Raw genomic sequence first — 21,387 nt, 5'->3', positions numbered from 1 at the left:
CCAGTCCTGCATACCTCTGTCCCTCATTAACAGCAAGAAAAATGGTGCTGCTCCCAGCTATCTCTATAGCCTTATCCCCATACAGCTAAACTAAGCAGGCCTGCAAACTGGATCAGATTCAGAGAAGGAGTATTTATTATTCTGGATTGTAACAACTCCTTCTCCACAGAGCCCACTGGCTGTTTCCTGAGCACTGCTGTCATATGTAGGATTAATATAGATGACCAAAAGAATAATCAGTTGTTGCTTACACATTTGTCGTTTGAGTCATACAAAATGCAAAAGCTCTCTGCACTTCTGTAATTTCACATGTGCTTTGAAGACATTGGCACAGATTTTGGGTAAGGACTGATGAGAAAAGAGCCTACATCTACCTCTAGACAAATATTGCAGGGTCCTTCAAAAGAGAGTTTTTAGTGATGTTGTTACAACATGTGCAATGTTCCCAGAACCTTACTCATAAATGAATAGTTATAAACACATAGCGATACATTTTTAAAGTAAACTGCATCATTTCCAAGAAATGACAAGTATACTACTTTCTAAAAGCCTCTCTTCACCATTATGGGATCCAAAAAGCAATGTTAATCCTCTTTTAACAATAAGATGACAACAAAATATGTGATTTCTGCCTTAGGCTATAGCCAGCTTGCACTGCTTCAATCATTTAAAAAGCCTGCAAAAGGGATCTCTGAGTTACGTAAGTATGTCTCACACCTGGAGAACAGCTGGCAAAATACTTACATATTCTGCTCATCTCAGCTTCTGATTAAGATTGCAGGCTAGTATGAAGTACAATGTGTTCTGATTAAACTGCCTGGAAAAGACAGACCTGATAAAAGTCTGTTCTTAGCCTTCATAACATAAAGCAACTCTGGCAGAAAAGCAACATTTGAACATGTGCTGCATCTCTGTTGATCACTGAACAATCTGCAAATAATATCTGGTGGAGCCACTAGAATATGAGATCACTCATATGAAAAGACCTGCAAAGAGTTAAATGGTCAGCCTGAGATCTCCTGATCATGATGATGATGATGCAGTACAACAAGTAAGCAGGCCATTGCTATTGATGTGAAAGGGAAGAAGCTGATCTCCAGTTAGCAACCATGGGAGACCTTGACGGGGTGGGAAAGGACTCAAGAGTCCTTGCATCTGTGTGAATAACTTTGCATCAGTATGATGCTGGTCTGAAATCTGCCCTGGTGAAGATTAAAATCTGAATTCCCACAGCAACTCTATTTCCCTATTGTCTAGGGGAAATGACAAATACTTGTTTTTCTCATGTTGACAAAGTCTGCCACAGTGTGCATCTACAAAACAGATCCCTGAATTTCAGGCACTGGCTGCCTGCAGGAGTCTAAATGGAATTAGAAGTGCCAGTCTTGTATCCTGAATACTTGACATGAAATCGCTGGAGGCAACAGCTCTTCCCCTATGCCAAGTGTTAAGTCTTGACATTCCCTGCTTATAAACAGGAGATGACATGGAAGAGAATACTTCTCTACAGGGACTAACTCTTCTGTTTTTCTTTCTTTTTTGAGGGGACTCAAGTCCTATAAACATTTTCTATAGTGTTTTTCATCAATTACAATTTTAAGGGAAGCTGGGAAGAAACGGTGGGATACCTGACACAAGGGCTTTATAAATATGTGTGTGTATATATATATATATATATATATACACACAAGCACACATGTATATATTTATTTATGTATCTAGCTTGTGGCTGTATGCTGCTCAGAACCCTATTTTGACTTACACATTGTCATCTTGTGTGCCTCAGGGACACTTTTGCTCCTGGGCCTGACTGGAGAGAAGTTCTGCCACCAGTGGGCTCCTTCCTTCAGCCTCTTTTCTCCCAGTGGAGAGAACAGAGAAAGGACAGTATAGCCTATGTCTTTCTTCCCTGACATGCATCAGCTCATGAAATACAAAAACTATTTTAATTTAAAGTGTGTTATCTGTTTGCTGAGATACTCCAAATGGGATGAAGTGAGTAGAAATTCATGCATAATGGACCCAGTCATATTACGTATTTTTTTGTATTGGGTGCAGCAGGGGCTGGGGTCTTCCTGAGGTTGGGACCAGTGGGGGCTGCCCTGGGGCAGGCAGAACAGGGTCTTGCCAGCCATAACCTTCAGCAACGATATGTGCCCTGCAAGCAGGGCACCTGAGATGTCAGTCCACAGGTCAGGGTTGGGTCAGTAGGATCCATGGACTTTCTAAGCACAAGTGTGATAGAGAAGTTCCTACAGTATTAGTATTTCATTTGTTTCACAGGCATTGATACTGTATATTCTTCTTTGTTATCCTGCATGCATGCTTGCAGGGCATTGCAAGAAAAGGCAATGAAAAAATACTCACCTGGGCATGAGTGTTTTTCCTTGAAGATGCAGTTATATTGGAATAAGAGCTGACAGATGAGGTGGTATTCAAATCATCCGTGCTGAGGTTGTCAAGAGTGTCACTGAGGCCACTACTAACTGAGCTGCTGTCATCCCAGCTGCAGAGAAAGGAGCACATCTACTTTACACACTGTGTCTTGATAGGCAGAAAGCATCTCAACATCAATAAACACGTTTGTTTATTCTTCCAAGAGGTTTACCAGAAAATTTTCAGTGCTATTTCCTGATGTACAATGCATATTAGTTTTCAGGCTTATTAATTAATTATTCACTCATTGTCAAGTGGTTGCTAGCTCAATTACTGAAAGACCCAAGTGCCTTTTAAAAAATTAACATCAGCTCTAAGTGTAACTTATTAAAACAGGTTGTTCCATGCTTCATTGCAATCGCATTCAGTACACTGGCAGGGAAATCCATTAAACCTACCTGGTGTTGCTAGCCAAAGCATTATTAACAGCTTGGAGACACCTGATGGATTTCCAGGCTACAGAAAAATAAAAGGACATCTCTTCTGCAGCCTAATCAACTGTCAGCAGGAAGCCAGTATTTCTGTAAGTTTTATTTTCTTGTCTTCAGCCTTTGTCTAGTGCATGCAAGGTCATCAAAATAGGATTCCCTGACAATACAGTCACTAGAGCTGACAGAGAACACAATATACATCTCTCAAGAAGCACAGGCTGTCAACTCTTCTGCTTTGGGAGATTAAGGCAGGGGATGCAAATGAGAGAAAGGCTACTTTTATACAAATGTCATTTACCTACTCTCACAAAAGCCTTTTTCCATGGGAGGGAAGCTGGTCTGTGTTTTTCAGACCCTTCTTTACGCAATTGCTTTTCCGTGGTATTACATTATGACTCTTAGTTTATTGCCATATACTCCCAGTTTTGCTGCATCTCCACCTGTCAATCTTGTTTTGGATTATTCCCAGGCCACAGAGTTTGAAAACCATTCATCACTTGCACTAGGATTCATCTCCCATAGTTTTAGCTATGTAACAGTTAGGCATCTCATTTAAGCTACCTATTTAGGTGTACTCTCTAACCAGCACAAAGAAGCAGGCTCCTTTATGAGAGAATTCAGCCTTCCTTAAAATATCTCACATCTGTGGGATGAACTGTCCACTGAAGGTGCCTTTTTATGTCCTTCCCTTGTCGACGCAGGAGTCACGGACAACGCAGAGACGATCAATGTGATCAAGCGATTGCCAAACTTTATTAGATACAGTGCTCTTCTTATACCCTTACTCCCTTATGTAACAGCCTTGGATACTGAGCTCTAATTGGTTAGTCTAGAGGTTACTATCGTTTACAGAGCTAATGTTTACAACTTGTTATAATTGTGATTAAATACCTTACTCTACAAATACAGTGGGAAACTACAACCTTGGCAGGGATCATTCTCTGCACAAAAGCATGGAAAATTCCAGAGGAATAACAAGACAACTGACCTTGTTTAGGCCTGCCAAGAATCTTCTTATTTTAGAGTAACAAGACTCAGGGTATTGGAATCGCTCACTATGTAGCCTTGGCTGTTTAAGAACCCCATATTCCCTCTCCTGTTCTAGACACATAGCTTCTGGAGAGGCAAAGTTAGGTGACATGTTTATTCTTGATGATAAAGTTCAAAACATAAGAGAGAGTATTTAATATCCTTGTTTTTCTATAGCCTACATCATGAGCTGTATTTTACAAAACCCTTAAAATTCAATCCCACAGCCAAGTTAAAGCTCAATACTGTTGCTACTGGTCATTCACAGCAAACAATTCATTTGTCCACTTCTTCAGGGAAGGCTCTAAAAAGTCATAAGGGCAGTGACAGTGAACTGCATGGTACAAAATGTGTGCTGATGCACTTGAAAGTTCCGTGCACTAGACTTGTATCATAGCAACTGCAGCAAGCATTACCTTCATTTTGTGAAAGGTAGAAAATCACATTAGTAAGCCAGCTCAGTGAAAAGATAAACATATTTCAGAGGACAAGAGTTTATTGCAGTGCTGCACTTTCCACCACTGAGTACAATGACACAAATAGATATGTCTTCTGCTACAATTCCAAGTAATATACATGAATGATTTAATAATAAAATTTGATGTCTAAGCAATTATAATATCATAACTTATAGGCTACCCACAGACATCTAAGAACCTCCTCTGAAGCACTTGTCATTCCTGTATTTTTCCTGTCTGTGATATGGCATTTCATTGATGCTAAAACCCATTATTAAAATGCTATGTACCACATGAGAATATACCTTGTATAACAGTGTTAAGACTGAGAACCTTAAAGATGGATAAAAATATATATAATATTAAATGTGGTTAAATTTCAGAAAAGATAATACGCACTTATTGAAAGATACTTCAGAAAAAATGAAAAAACAAAAAAAAAACAAACAAAAAACCCCACCATAAACCAGATACAAAAAGAGATATATTGGGTCCTTTTACAAGCAACATGAACTTTTTATGTGTGACATTCACGTCATTTAATATGTGACCATCAGTTGTGTGAGTCTACCCTAAGACCTGGGAATGAACCTCGAGGTTTATTCTGTTTCTCTGTTTGTTATTTGATTTTGGTTTAATTTCTGGTACTTCGTTTCATGCTCATTTTTCTCAGTAAGAAGAAGTACATTTTCTAAATTCTGAAATAGTTCTACAGCTGAAGTTTTCAGGCAAAAAATACTATGATCATATTTCCTTTCTATTATGGCTTCTCTGTGTTATTTCACACATATCACACCTCACTCACCAGTGGATTATTAGGTGGGTTCTGGAAACACTCATGGCTGTCTTGGAAGATATATATAAGATTATTTTGACACATCCACTACTGACCTTTCAGAGTCATCACTATATTTATCTGGATTTTGTTTTTATTTTTTTTAATGGTAGGTGCTAAAGTTGTTTTCCAAATTTGGGGGCTTCCATACCCCCAACTTTCTGCTGATACTCAGTATGCCTATAAAAACCCAAGAATATCAAAACCCTTTCTTTCCTGTATGGCATTTTTCTAAGGACTATTAAAGAAACTGATTCCTACTTGAACCAATTTTTTGTTATCACCCTTTGAAAATTCATTGTAAAACTTGAAAACTCTAACAAAGCAGACTGTATCAGCCAGCTTTTGGCATGAAGATCAATTTTAGTGCATTGTCTAGAGTTGTTTGAACTTGTTCTCACATCTTTCAGTACTGTTTCCACTTTTTCAGCATTCCTTCCCTGTATCTAGATAGTGTAGTCGGTGTCAGATGAGCTAATATACATTTTGAATAATGAAGATACCTTACTTATAATTGGAAAAAAATATTGATGATTTATACTCATTTGTCCTTCAAACTAGCAAATGAATGATGAACAAATCTTGTAAAATTAAATGTGCATCACATTGAGATTGAAAACTTATTTGTGGGAGTCTGTGGCAAATTTTCACTGTAGTTTTTCTTATTCTTCCTACCCTCATCAAAACAATATTCATTGTCAAATTATACCTAAGGGACCTAATATAGGCTTTTAATACACTGGCTAAAATGCATCTCTCATTTTCATTTTATCTTTCATCTATCATACCTCCTACAGAGTTTATGACAGGTCAGGTTAGTATTGCTGCGTATTAATGCCTGACACTGCTCCGCTTTTTAAAACCACATTTTAGCTACTTACAACTTCGGAAAAATTGTCTTTTTTTTATTGTTGGGTGTCAGCCTCAGGTCAATTTCTTGAAAAGAAAATGACAGTAAATGCAGATCAGCTATCTGCGAGACTGCGGCTAAAAGAAAAATTCCTTGTTTTGACAAGTTCTGGCAAGTTTTTCTTTGAGAAACCCTTGGATCCTAAGAAGAACTAGAGAAGAACCTTGAAACTCAGCAAGCCATAATCTTCACATTAAGGATGTACATTTTGCTGTTTCTAAGATAAATCCTTGGAAACATGGATGACTCATATAAATCTCTTCAAAATCACTGTTTGCATATGCTTGATAGATTTTTTCAGCTAACTGGCCAAAGGCTCCTCCCTATCCAGCAGCTCAGCTCAGCCGGCTGGGTGTTGCCTAGATCTGGGTTCAAATCAGCAGAGAGCAAGCACACAGCCCAGCACTCACTGCTCTCATTAGGAATGTACATAACAACACATTTTTTGATAGCACAACCACACACTATTTTTTCTCTAGAAACACTTTTTTAATTTATAGCTTGTAAGAGGTCAGCTCTAGGGGTGAGTCTGAATTTTGCATTAAAGCAAGCTGCCTTCTGTCATTTTTCAAAGAAGTTGAAAGACTTCTGTAATGAAAGGGACTGTGTGATACACAGTTGAAGCCCCTGGTGTAGCAGACTCCCCACAACCTGTAGGTTATTAGGTGGCTGCTTTAACCAACATTTTTAATAAGCCAGACACCAATACAGAACTTCTAATTTTCTTTAGAATCTGACTTGCAAAGATATAACACATGCAAATGTGTGCCTTGAATCTATAGTTTGTTGCAGGGGTATCTGAAAAATTTAGGTTACTTATGTCAAAAAACAGCACTTTTTTTTGGCCTTACTATTGATGTACCTCAGCTTTCTCTCTGTAAAATGGGCACAATACACACACAAATGAGTCTGAAATCACAATCTCTGCTGTGGATATTCAGACACTACGCTAAAAAGCACCTTAAAAGAGCCTCTCTTTAGAAAAACGTTCAAAGACGAGCTTCTCTTTAGAAAAACGTTCAAATGACATACGGTAAATAAATTAAGTGGATGCACATGATAAATAACAAGGAATACACAAAATGTGAAATAACTGCTTTAAAACAGAACATCCTCAACCTAAACTTCATATAAAATAAGGACTTTAGAGGCTGGGAGATACTGCTGACCAAACTACAATTGACCAAAAAATGTATGTGCACAGGAAATCTGAATTAAGGTAAAAGTAAGAGTGCTTTTACAACCTCATTGAGTTCACACAGCACAAATAACATACAGCTTTATCAACTTTATAATTCTGATAATTATTCCACTACTTCAGTCATGCAGAGGGCTGAATCTCAGCAGGGAAGCTGTACTGCAGTAGGAATGTCCCTTCTCCTTGTGGGCTAGAACAAGTGTGCTCAACCAAGTAATAGACACTGAGGGGCTTCCACCCCATCCCCTGGTTAAATTTATGGCCTTCATCTTGAAACATACCTCATGTTCTTTCAGTTTGCCCAGGCTCTTTGCAGTAATGTTACCAATATCCTTTCCTGCTTAGAAGATCTGTGTTTTAATTTGATGAACACATTTGCCTATGAGATTATTGGCACTAGCTAAAACTCACCTCTAATTCTAGCCTGCATCTTTTGAATCTGAACAGTTGCTCATTTTGTACCAAGAAAAAACCCTTCTTCTGGAGAAGACCTCCACATTGTCTCTAACTACTGAAAGTGCTGAAAGTGAATATTGTACACATACCAATTCTCCACAAATTCCTCCAGATGCTTCAAGCAAAGTTCCAGCTCCTTGATCTCATCAAATACTCCATGAAGTTGAGGAATCCACAACTTGCCATCTATATAGTTGGTTAGTCATCACTAGCACTCTCTGTTTCTCTTTCATTAGTGTGCACTAGTACTGAAAAGGTCTCTCCATAATAATCCTGTCACTGACCTTTCTATCACATAGCTGTTCTAGAAATAGCAAGGTGTCTGAAGTCAAAACACCCGGTGCTTAACATCAGTATGTAGAACTGAACAAAGATTATAAACATATTCCCACAAGTATTCCCTCAAATGGAAAGATAAATTACATTCAGCTGTGCTCATTACACTTCTGTGTTTGCTTTCCACAAGTATTTGTTGGGTGTTTTTTTGCTTGAAAATAATAAAATTCTGAGTTCACATGCTGAAGTATATTGGCCAAATGAGGAATATTTATACGGGATAAGACATTATTTCACACAGCCGGTGGGCAAGCAACAGAGCTCTAGGGCAATTATTTAATTAAATAGGCCAGATAATACTTGATCATACCCTACATAATAAAGACCTGCAGAATATGCAACAAACTTTTCTAGATGTTTTGTGTGATGGCTGAAAATACAAAATGCACTGCACTGGGAGAGCAACGAATCCTGAAGGTACATGACAAGAGGAAGTGGTATTAACAACCTGTGTTAGCTCCATGAATACCTCAAATATGCTCCTTTCACAGTACTTGTTTCAGAAAATCAAAGCAGTCTCTAACTGCAGACAAGACATGGTGGATCACACAACCACAATGATTGTTCCTTCCACCCTTTCTGTTGCTATTCTTAGCATTTTCCTACAAGCCCTTAAACTTGCCATCTCAGTGAACTCCACCATACTGACAAGCTGAGTCAATGCCTGGAATTTGCTTCAACAATTAGCATACTTTATTAATTCTTGAGAGTTACTCCAGCCAAAGTGGCCTAAGTATGCAAATGGAAAGCTTTAAACAAGCAATTCATCAGACATATGAAGGTAGCAAGACTCCAATCAAAGTGCTATAGAGTCTGCTGAAAAAGTATGGCTCTTTCAGTATGTACAGCCCCTGGCATAGTTTGAGAAGTTGCTGTCATTTTTTTTCTTTGGCTCATTACCCATTTTTAGAGAGCAGAAGCAGGAACTACAGCTTGGAGAATACAGCTCTAGAAAACAAAATTAAAACCTTTCCTCTTAAACAACTCATTTCATCAAAATAACTGTTCTACCTAGGGAAGTTTGTAACTCTGAATGAAAAATATCACTTTGTCACATGCTTTGTACTGCACATGAAGGGCTTTAGATCATAGTTGTAGACCTACAATCCTTGTGTGTCTTGCTTAGAAACAAGAAATCCTTAGTCACCTTCCTGTTAATGCCAGTGGCACAACTGTATCCCCAGGGACTTGTGTATAGATTTGAGATTCAGGGAATCGAAACAAACACATTTAGCAAAATAACCTTTACTTGCTTTCCAGAACAACTCCAAGCTTTTAAACTTTTTTAAATTTTCATTACCATAGTGGCTACATACAGGGCAGTGCCCACCATGTACTTCTGCTGCTGGGGAAAATGGTCTTAAAGATAAAATAACCGAGATCATGACAAAAGACAGGGCTACATAACATACAGGGCTAAAGAAACTTGACCCCTGAATGTGTGTTTGAGGATCAACAAATACATACTGAGATCAAAGATGAGCAGTGATGTGTTATCCATTCCTATGGCTTCACATGTTTTATGTCAATGACTCCTCAGATGATGCAGGTCTCCATATCCCTCTTTTACAGTCCCTGGATATCTGTACACCATTGTTCATAGAACTAGCAGATGTATGAGAAACACAAGTTATAACTAGTATAGCCTCCTTCCACATTTGCCAAATAACATGCTGGTACACTAGTCTACTGCAGTGGCTAGGACTGGGACACCCTCAGTTATACTCAATAGTTACTTAAATTAGCCAATAGTGCCCTAAAAAAAAACCAAAATCTCCAAATTTAGCCACCTGTGAAGTGAACAGCTAGCTGGAGTGTAAGACAATTCATGTCACTGATGTGCAAGGTATCTATACTAAGTATGAGTTAGGAAATTGAAGGTTGGTGTTTAATCCATTAGTCAACAGACAGAGAACAAGCAGGAAAGACTGGAGAGAGATCAGAGAGGTAAAGGACCCAAACTAGATGCCCACAGTGGAAAGCTTGAACTTAGTACACCTTTCTCTGCTCACATAAGCCCTGCAAGAGAAGACATAACTCACTGACCATCCATCCCACACACACAAAGTCCATTAAACAGGGAATACAATACATAAATCAGCCTACACAACACACTCCATGGAAGTGGATGTTGCTTCTCTACAGCACAGAGTGAAGTGCATATTAAGATGCAGTCCAGCCCGCTACCATCCTCTCTGACACCCATACTTCAGGACATATTTCAGGAGAGTAAGGCAGGATTCAGCCAAAAATAAAGACCTTAGAGCTACCCTCCCCTCAACTGACTTTTGAGAACAGAAATGATCTCTTGGCTCATTAAGAAGAAAAGATAAGAAAATAATTGGACTGTTGTTACTCAAAGGAACTTCTCACTAGACAATCTCATGATTGCCAGCTAATATATCAGCTGGCAAACATTCCCCTTCAAAGTTTAATTCATCATGAATTAATCTGTTTTAAATCTTTTCCTATGAGCTCAGCTGCTTACTATTCATGAAACAGCTATGCTGACCCTTCACAGACAGATTCAAGATGGCACAGAGTTCATAAAATCAATACTTCATTTTCATTCACAGACTGTGAGAGCCAAAGCCCAGGCCATGCCTCAAAGCAGAAACTTGCAGGGCCTATGAATTTCATTATAGCTATTCTATCCTCATAGCTAAATGAAAACATAGGCAGTTGGATTCATACTTCACCATCTTTTCCTCAGCAGGTGTAATCTATTACCTGTCATACCCAAACAAGGCAACCACTGAAGCGTTAATCTTGAGTTACTTTGAGGTCATGGACAGAAAATCATGCCTTGTGCATTTCAAAATGGATGCATTCAGCATATTCTAAGGAAAACTGTTTATAATTAAAAAGAATAAGTGCATCTGCTTTCATGCAGTATCACTTTGGTAGGATTTTTTATTTCATGTCTGATTTTTTTTTATAAGAAGATACAATTAGAAAATAATATCCTACTAGAGAAATTACTTCTAGCCCATGAGCACAATTAGAGCAAAATGCATTTTTGCAAGGTCACTGCACTTCCATATTTCTCCTTCCAAGCTTTTAATAAGTGCTTTCAGAAATAATGTGAACTTAGGGCCTGCAGGAAAAAAAATATGGAAGATTTACATTTCTTGTGATAATTATACATACCTTGCAAAACCTGCATACCCACACCTCAGGATCTGAACAAGTCTTTGTCAGAACCCCTTCTAGTTTCCACTTATTTCCAAATAGAACACTTAATCTGACATGATAGGGACAGCAGAAAGTAATTAACTCCCTCTAAATTCGTAACAATGTATCAACAATCAGAAGAAGGAACTTTGCATTCAGGCAAGTGTTACTTGAATAAAATAATAAATATCCTACTAGAAAGATCTTTTATTTCTGGAATGTAAAGTTCTTTTGCATGAGGCAGATAAACAGCATTCATTTTTAATTACATTTTGAACAGTCTGTGGAAAATAGTTATATATGGGCTGAAGCAAGATGTAAGGAAGTAATTCCACAGGAACTGTTGACAATATCGTAACAAAACAAGGGAGAAAAGCTTTTGATGGAATTACCTTCCCGCTGCTGTTTATGTTTTTAATACACTGTTTTATGTTTTAATACTGTTTAATACACAAGAGATAAGTTTAAGTTTTTCAAATGCAGATTCAGATAAGTTAATTAACATCAGTTGAATGGACATAAATAAACAAATTGCAGTGCCCATCCAGTTCTTCAGAAGACACAAATGCAGTACAAAACTCTATTCCTTGTTACATTACCACTATAAGAAGTAAAAATGTCATTCTTCACCTTGTATATATGGTCAATTAACATCCCCAAAAGTGAAGAAAGAAATGAAATCCCAGAAGCATTAAGAAACATCTCATGGGATCCACATTTGTATTTGAAGGAAAATCATATGGAAACCAGAACCTTAAAACACCCTGGGATAAGCAGAATTTGCCATTCACCTTTGCAAACTGCCAGTCATGAGCTTTGGCTGGAAGGAGGTACTGAAAAATCAAAGCATTTTACTCAACCTTATCCTTCTGATGAAGTTGAGTAAAGAAGTATATGAAGAAACCAAACAGATCTTCCAGATAATTCTTCAGAGGATATCTGCTCCCAGTAATTATTTGCCTGATGTCAAATTTGTGATGAATTGGTAATCTCTTCTGCTGGCGTGGTCTCTCAAACTTTAAGAATATTTGCTGTTAGAAGTACCTGTCCTATTTTGGCTTAGGTGCAAAAACTTTCCTGTTTGTAACTGATGAAATACAATCTGAAGAAAAAAAAGTGTATACGACTATGCTAGCAGAATGATGAGAAGTAAATAACTGCTCATTCTGGTCGTGATACTCATCCTACAAATCTTCATGAAATAGCAGGAATTGAACCCAGCAGTTTTATTCAGCTTTGCTCTTGGTAGTAAAGCAAGGTTGGTTTTGGTTTGTGAGAGACTTTTGTTACCCCCCATTGTCCTTTGCTGAGGACAGAAAGATGTGGCAGACAGAGACTAAAACTAACCTGGTATATTTAATTTGTAATTTAATTTCTTTTTGTTTAAGTAATTCTTTACAATTGTAAGCTGACAGCACTAGCTTAGTGCAGGACACCTCCTGCCCTTGTCACCTTGCTGCAGCAGTCCCTGATAACCTTCTTACCCACTGGCATAAGGTGGTCTCAGAGCTTTTGGTCCTGCACTGACATCTGACAAGCAGGGAAAGCACCCGAGATTGGGACACCCCCCACCACACGAGCACAGCCAGAAATACAGCCCTTTTGAAAGCATGGGATTAATTTTATCTTGAAGCAAAGGGCTTCCTCCCATTCCTACCCTCTTTCAATGTAGCTTTTCTCAGCAGGCCTCAAGACCAGGTGCTGGTTTGTTCAGATTAGCAACAAGTTGCAGCTGTGGGAAAAGCTGCTAGTTGCATGCCTCAGGGGCTTCTGAATAATAAAAAAAACTTCACTCTTGAAGCTATTTAAGAGCTTGGTCCACACAAATATTTTCAGATAACAGGGTTAGCCTATTATCTGAAGCCTAATAGGCTTACTTTCTTGCAGCCAGCATCATGACAACAACCTGTCTGAACGGGACAAGTTAAGCAGAACACAAAACTGTTTCTTCTGCTTTTGTTTGCCAGGACTGTTACTCACACTTGTTGCTCTTTTCCCAGATTTTGCTGTGCGAAGACCCAGATTATGGCTTTAGCAGGAAGCATGAAGGGACCTTCTGCTTCTGCATGACCTGATTTTTAACATCATTTAGTAAAGAATGAAGACTTCAGTGCTTAAAGAGTATAGATTGCAACTCTCATGCAAATGCACATGAAGAGTCATATGAAGACAGAGGTAGAGTAGAAGTGTCTCTGAGAGGAAATGTGCAATGTGAACTAAATATAGCAGACATACATGACTCCAAAGACAATACCAGACTTCTGGCTTAGTGTCGTGGTTTAAAACCAAACTGCACAGCTCGCTCACTCACTTCCCCCCTCGCTCCCCCAACTCCTGGAGAGTTAGGAAGGAGAATCCAAAGAATGTAGCCCCCATGGATTGAGATAAGAATGGTTTAATAACTAAGGTATAACATAAATCACTGCTGCTGCTACTACTACAAATAACAATGATAAAGCCAATAACAAGTGAAGAGAATACAACACCTCACCAGCCACCAACCCATAACTCACCCCACCCTGCCCGACCGAGCACCGACTGATACCTCCTCCATCCCCCCAGAGTTCCAGCCCTTCCGGCTCTCCCAGTTACATCCTGGGTATGAAGTGCTATGGTATGGAATACCTCTTTGGCTAGCCTGGGTCAGGTGTCCTGTCTCTCCTTCCTCCCAGCCTCCCCTCCTACCTGGCAGAGCATGAGCTCAGAAAAGGCCTTGGACAAACCAAACATTTGAGCAGTAACTCAAAACATACTTGCTATCAGCAAATGTTCTCAGCCTGAAAGTCAAAACACAGCACTGCACCAGCTACCAAGAACGAGAAAAAATGACTGCTACTGCTCAAACCAGGACACTTAGGTATATCTTTATTCTCTTTCTAACAAATAGGTTCGTGGAACATTTTTATTCACGTTTGAGATTTTGAGATTTTTTCCTGCTTTTTAATTCCTTCTAGCCTTTTCACCCATGAAGGTCAGGCTGCTGAGTTTAGAAAACATGGATTTCAGAGCAAAACTTATTTGCATTTAGTCATTCTATCTTTGATTTGGTTTTGTTTTTTGTTTGTTTTTTGTTTTCACTTCCCCAAATATTCAACATGTTCTCATTCTGCAGTAAAGAGCTATTTGGGCATTTAGATTCTTGACATTGATTAGTCTTAGATAGTTTCTGTTTGAAAAGCATAATGTTATCTTTAATCCTGACTTGTGCAAGGCTTTTTCAGCAACTTTAAATGCTATTCACTTGCATCCCTTTTTACATGGCTGCTTTTCACATGATCATTAACAACACTTATTGAGCCACTGTATTTTAATTCTGTTCAGAGATCTCAACTGGAATCAATTCTATCACCAGAAGTTTCCAAATACATGTATTTCTATTCCATATATCAGTGGTACCCAATCTTTGTCAGTCCCATAATCTCTTAAGTACTATCTGTGCCATGTGTTTATCATCTTCCCAATGAGGGTAGGAACTCATTTACTTCAAAATCAACCTAATCCTTTTCTGATTTTAAGGCGTCTGGAGAAATGAGGGTTGTATATGAGTGAGTTACAGGCCAGAGAAATTGCTCAGGTTTCTGCAGGATGAATATTATGAAGCGATGTGGATATAAAGCTAGTAGGAAATTTTAAATCAAAACATATTTGGCAATATACTGATTTTTTTGATACAAAATGAAACATCTCACAATATAGAAATATCATGATTTTCTCAAAAAATGGAAAAACTTAGGAACTGATTTAGAAATTTCAGTCAGCCTAAAATTGCATTGTCACATTAAAATAGAATCATAGAATCATAGAACAGTTAGGATAGGAAAGGACTCCAAGATCATCTAGTTCCAACAACCCTGCCGTGGGCAGGGACACCTCATATTAAACCATATCACCCAAGGCTCTCTCTAACCTGACCTTGAACACTGCTAGGGATGGAGCATTCACAACCTCCCTGGGCAACCCATTCCAGCACCTCACCACCCTTGCAGTAAAAAACTTCATCCTTATATCCAATCTAAACTTCCCCTGTTTAAATTTGAACCCATTACCCCTTGTCCTATCACTACAGTCCCTAACGAAGAGTCCCTCACCAGCACCCCTATAGGTCCCCTTCAGATACTGGAAGGCTGCTATGAGGTCTCCACACAGCCTTCTCTTCTCCAGGCTGAACAGCTCCAACTTTCTCAGCCTGTCTTCATACGGGAGGTGCTCCAGTCCCCTGATCATCCTCATGGCCCTCCTCTGGACTTGTTCCAACAGTTCCATGTCCTTTTTATGTTGAGGACACCAGAACTGCACGCAATACTCCAAGTGAAGTCTCACAAGAGCAGAGTAGAGGGGGAGGATCACCTCCTTTGACCTGCTGGTCACTCTCCTTTTGATGCAGCCCAGAATACAGTTGACTTTCGCACACTGAAGCCGGCTCATGTTCATTTTCTCATTGACCAACACCCCCAAGTCCTTCTCCTCAGGGCTGCTCTGAGTCTCTTCTCTGCCCAACCTGTAGCTGTTCCTGGGATTGCTCCCATCCAGGTGTAGGACCTTGCACTTGGTATGGTTAAACTTCATGAGGTTGGCATCAGCCCACCTCACAAGCGTGTCAAGGTCCCTCTGGATGGCATTCCTTCCCTCTAGCGTACCAACAGAACCACACAGCTTGGTGTCATCGGCAAACATGCTGAGGGCGCACTCAATCCCACTGTTCATGTCACCAACAAAGATATTAAACAAGACTGGTCCCAACACCAATCCCTGAGGGACACCACTAGTTACTGGTCTCCAGTCGGACACTGAACTGTTGACCACAACTCTTTGCATACCCCTATCCAGCCAGTTCTTTATCCACCGAATGGTCCACCTATCAAATTGATGTCTCTCCAGTTTAGGGACAAGGACGTCATGTGGGACAGTGTCAAACACTTTGCACAAGTCCAAGTAAATGACATTAATTGCTCTACCCCTGTTCATCAGTTCCGTAGCCCCATCATAGAAGGCCACCAAATTGGTCAGGCAGGATTTCCCCTCAGTGAAGCCATGCTGGCTGTCACCAAATCAGAAATTACACTTATTTGCACTGTGTAACCAGGTGTGGTAGAACACTGTAAATATTTTATTTTAGATCTTAGTTCTCAGATATTTAATTTACTTCATTGGATATTTCAAATCATTGTGGAAAACTCTACTTAATACTGAACAAAACTGCCTTTTCTAAATTGAAGCATTTTCAATTAAATACAATACTATATGCTAGTCATATGAAAAAAATAATAATACAATAAAGGATAGTATAAAATGGATGCTTAAAAAAAACCTGAAAAAGATGATTTCTTTTTTCTTAAACATATTTCAATTGCTCTTGTGTCAAATTAAAAAAAAAATCACTCATAATTTAATGCAAAATCAAATTCAAAATATGATTAATTCCTTTACAAAGACATGGCAGATTTTGATATTATCTCTGAAGGTACACAACTAACCACAATACTAGGTTTTATGCAACCTAAACCTTTTGGTATTCTTCCTTGTATGGTGACAGATGTTTCCTAAAGGTATTGTCACATTCTGTATTGCAAACAGTTTTCTTCAAAAAAGAACCCAAAGCCTTTAGAAAATTGTGATCCTATTGCTGGATAACAGAATATTTCCCTTGGCAGTTTTTAGCTCAAAGGTCAGAGAAACAGCACATTAAACCCACCCTTTTCAGCTGAAAATATGGCAGCACTAACATATCTCACTATGAGTTCTCTCTCCAAGGGATGAAAGTACCAAAATTAGTATGAGTGCCAGATTGACTCAAAGAGAAAAATGGTCATCATTGTTTCAAGACACTCTTGACACAGCTTGTCAGCACAGTGTGAACTGCAGGTTTTAGAAAGGGGACCCATTTCAGCCTTTAAGCATCTTCAGCAGGAGAAAAAACAATGCCTGATCTTCCTGTATGCACATAAATAACTGCCTAAGTGGACTTACTCCTCTAATATGTCAGGACCTATCAAATGATTGAGGGATTTGGTTCTGGATGTTTTTCAGGGTTTCTGGGTGACCGGGGAGTGCAATGAGGTCAGCACCAAGGGGAAAGAGGATTTTGTGATGGGACAAACATGAAGTGGTGAATGAGGAGACAAAAGTTCTCTGGCTGGTCCTTGGCAGCCCACCATGCCCATGCATGTTTGCTTGATAAATGGTAGATGCAGACAATAGGAGAGGACACTTTGGCACTTGCAAAGTCCTTATCTGCTAGGGTGTGATGTCAGGCCCATTGCATCCTGATGGAGACACAGTTATCTTCTGAGCACTGGGGGCAGGGTCCCTCCAGGCAGCCCACTTTGCTGCATGGGACACCTCAGCTCAGAGCCAGTTCAAACATCTTTCAAAAATCCTGATTACACTGGGGTTGCAAGCAAGACACATTTTAAGTGCAACTTACCCTTGCAACTGTGTGAATTTTTAATTAACTTTAGTAAAATGGAAAGCAAATTTGCTATTTATTGTTATCACCCCAAAAAACCCAGTGCCAGGAGAGCTATGAAAGTGAGGAGGTGAATCTGAAATTATCAGGAAAAAAACCCCAAACACCAACAAAAAGGATGCATGAGCACTATTTTTTTTCAATGCTGTTTTTCCATGTGAAAAAGACAAAAAAGTACTGCAAGGAAGAAACATGAATCCTGGAGTTATGCTGGAAAGAGAACATAAAGGAGGTTGTGAATGCTCCATCCCTGGCAGTGTTCAAGGCCAGGTTGGATGAAGCCTTGGGTGACAGGGTTTAGTGTGAGGTGTCCCTGCCCACGGCAGGGTGCTGGAACTAGATGATCTTAAGGTCCTTTCCAACCCTAACTATTCTATGATTCTATGAGTCCTTTCTACCACCTGCTAGGAGAGCTGAAAATGAAAACACTTATCTGCAATGTTGCAGAAAGAATTAGGATGCAAGAAAAATATCAAAAGACCAGATAGCAAGAGACTGTGGAAATGTGACGGATTGCAGCTGAGAGGGACACCAAACTCAAATCCTGCATAAATAAAAGGATGGATGTTACTTATAAAGGTCAGAGCTCTAGACAATAACAGGGAGCACAGTTTCAAGAAGTGAATTGCTGCATCTTCTCTACCCCAGACACATACAGCTGAGACCAAGGGCACTGCAGAGAATGTAACAGGGCCTGCAGCAAAAATCCTCCCATGAAATGCTAGCAGAGCAAATATGTTGTTTTTACATTATTCAAGTGCTTTGTCTACTTTTCCATTTGAAATTGCCCTGCTGTCTCCCATTTAACCTGAAATTCAGATAATCTTTGCTCCCTGACAGACCACATAAAATTATCAGAAGCAGCGGAAATTAAAGGGCAGAGGCTACTGCAATAGTGAGAACATGGTACGGCAGGCTGGAAACTCTACCTCTTAAAAAAAACCCTTTCTTCTTAAAATCCCCAACACACAAAATACATACTACTACTGTTTACAGCTCTTCCATAAATAACCAATATTTATAATACCTACAGCTATTTCCCTTATAAAAAGTCTTAAGTTTCATATCTAACACCCTTCCTCCTTTCAACTTCCAGGAAAGGTACAGGATAACTGGCACAAATATGATCACAAAATATCCTAAAATCATTTTGAAGGACCACAACTGGGTTAAAGGAATAGCTAACCTTATACTGGGTAACAATCAAAAGTGTTATGTTAAAACATAACAGATAGGATCAGCAATGGCAGGAGTAACTTCCATGTAAGTATTTAATTGCTAAGAACTAAATGAAGGTGACCATTTTCCCTTGCAGCAGTGCAGAAGCAACCCCTGCAAAAAACACTGCCCCCTTTTCTTGACTATAGTGCTTCAGCCACAGCAAAGGCAAAGGAACGGCAGTATCATGGAGGTAATTCTCCAATCATCTTGCTAAATTTTGTAACTTTTTCCAAAGAAAAACAGAGAGAACAGAGGACCCCTGCCCTCCCTCCACCTTTTGCTACCTCACTAACTTAATAAAGATGCTTGCTTTTTTATCTTTTGTTCAGAGTTCTGTTTTTCAGGTGGCACCCCTAACATTGCCATTGCATGTAACAGAGCTTCACAATGAGGAAGCTGATCCATTTACCTGCTTAAACACGCACTGGCATTTGGCCTCAGATTTATTCTTCAGAAACCTGGGCATTAAGACAAAATGCTGCTGAAATTAATGCTGGTGAAAAATAAAAACAAGAGTCCCAAAGAAAAGTCCAAGTCCAAAGCCTGTTGCAGTAGTCTGCAAATAGGCTTGTTCATGGCTTGACCAAATATTGGCATCTGCTCCCATGTACTGAAAAGAGACTGCAACTGTTACAGATACTTGCAGAAAACACCATAGGTTTCCTGCTTGTTATGACAAATAGGCAGATTCTATTGGGGTTTTATTCACTTCTTCAAGCTTTTTCTTTGAAAACATCTGATTTCTCCCTCCTCTTACTATGATATGGCTACAAGTCAGTCGTGGTCTGCCTGTAATATGGCAAAGCCTAGGAGTCTCCCAAGAGCAGTAAGCTGCTCTGCCTCCACTCTTGCTGCTATTAAAATCATTCAGCATAGTTGAGCACGACAGGCTGCTGGTTCAGGCCCTCTGGTCATACTCAAATCTGTCAAATGCAGTGGTTTACACTTGGGAATGCTGGAGTGTCCAACCCTGGGAAATAAATAAGTCGTTAAGGGCTATTCCCTACATCGCACAGCATGTGAGTCCATCTCATTATATCTTTCTTCCTTTCCACTATCAAAATGAGCCTGCCAGTAGAAATCAAGATATTTGTTTGTTAAAAAAAAAAATAAAAATCTGATATCTATTGATCTTTTATTCTCATTTATTATTCTTTTATCTTATCAAGTACTTTAGTACGGGTTTTTCTAACAAATTTTTGGCTTTTTGTTTGTTTGCTTTTTATGATACACAAACTTCTAACTTCAGTTTGTCTGAAGAAAATATTCACTATCTTATTTATAGTTCTATTACTGGAAGTCATTTATTTTAAAATCCCTGACTTGGGACACTCACAAAAGCAGAAGTCTCTTGGGGAAGAAACAAAATAAACTGAGATATAAATCAATTTGACAAAATAAATTTGAAATTGAAAAGCAGGAACCACTGACAAGAAAAGAAACATATTCATAAAGCAGTGCACAATTAAATGCCTGAGCTTAGGTGGCCTTTTTAAAAGAGTTAGGAATTCATAAGTATAATGTGAATATACATTTTTATATTAGGATAAACATAAAAAACCCCTTTATGTTCTGAGGTATAAATCATCCCTTAACATCCTTGCCCTAGGATTAGCATTTTTCTAGGATTTTCCCTTGGAGAAAAGAGATTTCCTTTGTTATTAGACCATAACTTAGAGGGTTTTAATCTCTCATTTCTGAGTGATTCAAAATACCAAATTTAATGACATTATGAGGCATCATTTTTCTTTCTGACGTGTAGGATTTTGGTATAGATCAAAACTCTCAAGAGTAGATGTCTAACAATGTGACACCTAAGCAGCTAGAGACATCATCAAATGGCCTTATATTCCCAGCTATTGCACACCACTCAGTCTTTTGAGAGACAGAGAATTATAGCAAATAATACAGCCAGCCAGTGAAAGCATGAAGGTCTCCTATTGCCTTGCTTCTACCTTGCACTTCCAGATATAAGACAGATTAATGTACCCTTTACATTACCCGAATGTATTTTTTAGATTCTTTTTAAAGTTTGATAGGGAGGAGTGGGTTTAGTCCTGAGCCCTAAATTTCCATCTTTTATACATTGCTGCTTTTTATTTCTCTGAAAGCAATGAACTTTACAAATACTGAAGAAAACTTAATGGGAAACTACTAAAATGCTCTGTTTAATGTTGCTTGAAAAGATTCTTCCATTTTTGAGTTAAACATTTTCAAGTCAGGTTCTGAATGTGCGGTTCGTCAGACTTGACAGCTTTTCCCAAAGAAAGGTTGTACTTGATGATTATTTTAGGGGAGCATGATCTGATGAATATTCATGTTCCAAACCTAAATCCACTACTCTCAGCTCTTCAAACTAATCATTTTGTTTCCTCTGCCTTTTGGAGCGTGTACTAAAGTGCTCCTTGCAGAGAGGCTGGGTGACAAACAGAAAGTA

General features: G+C 38.9%; 1 protein-coding gene across 1 annotated transcript in view; it reads right to left on the bottom strand.

Moving 5' to 3' along the window:
* The window catches only part of NAV3 (neuron navigator 3), a 261,611-nt gene that overhangs the window by 64,686 nt on the left and 175,538 nt on the right, over nucleotides 1–21,387 (bottom strand). Inside the window, exon 13 of the mRNA XM_031047935.2 lies at nucleotides 2,368–2,506. Coding sequence (XP_030903795.1) covers nucleotides 2,368–2,506 — 139 coding nt within the window. The remainder of the gene's footprint in view (nucleotides 1–2,367; nucleotides 2,507–21,387) is intronic.

This window comes from Melopsittacus undulatus, chromosome 5, assembly GCF_012275295.1.
Source record: "Melopsittacus undulatus isolate bMelUnd1 chromosome 5, bMelUnd1.mat.Z, whole genome shotgun sequence".
In the NCBI taxonomy this organism is placed as follows: domain Eukaryota; kingdom Metazoa; phylum Chordata; class Aves; order Psittaciformes; family Psittaculidae; genus Melopsittacus; species Melopsittacus undulatus.
This window is presented reverse-complemented; position numbering and strand designations above follow the sequence as displayed.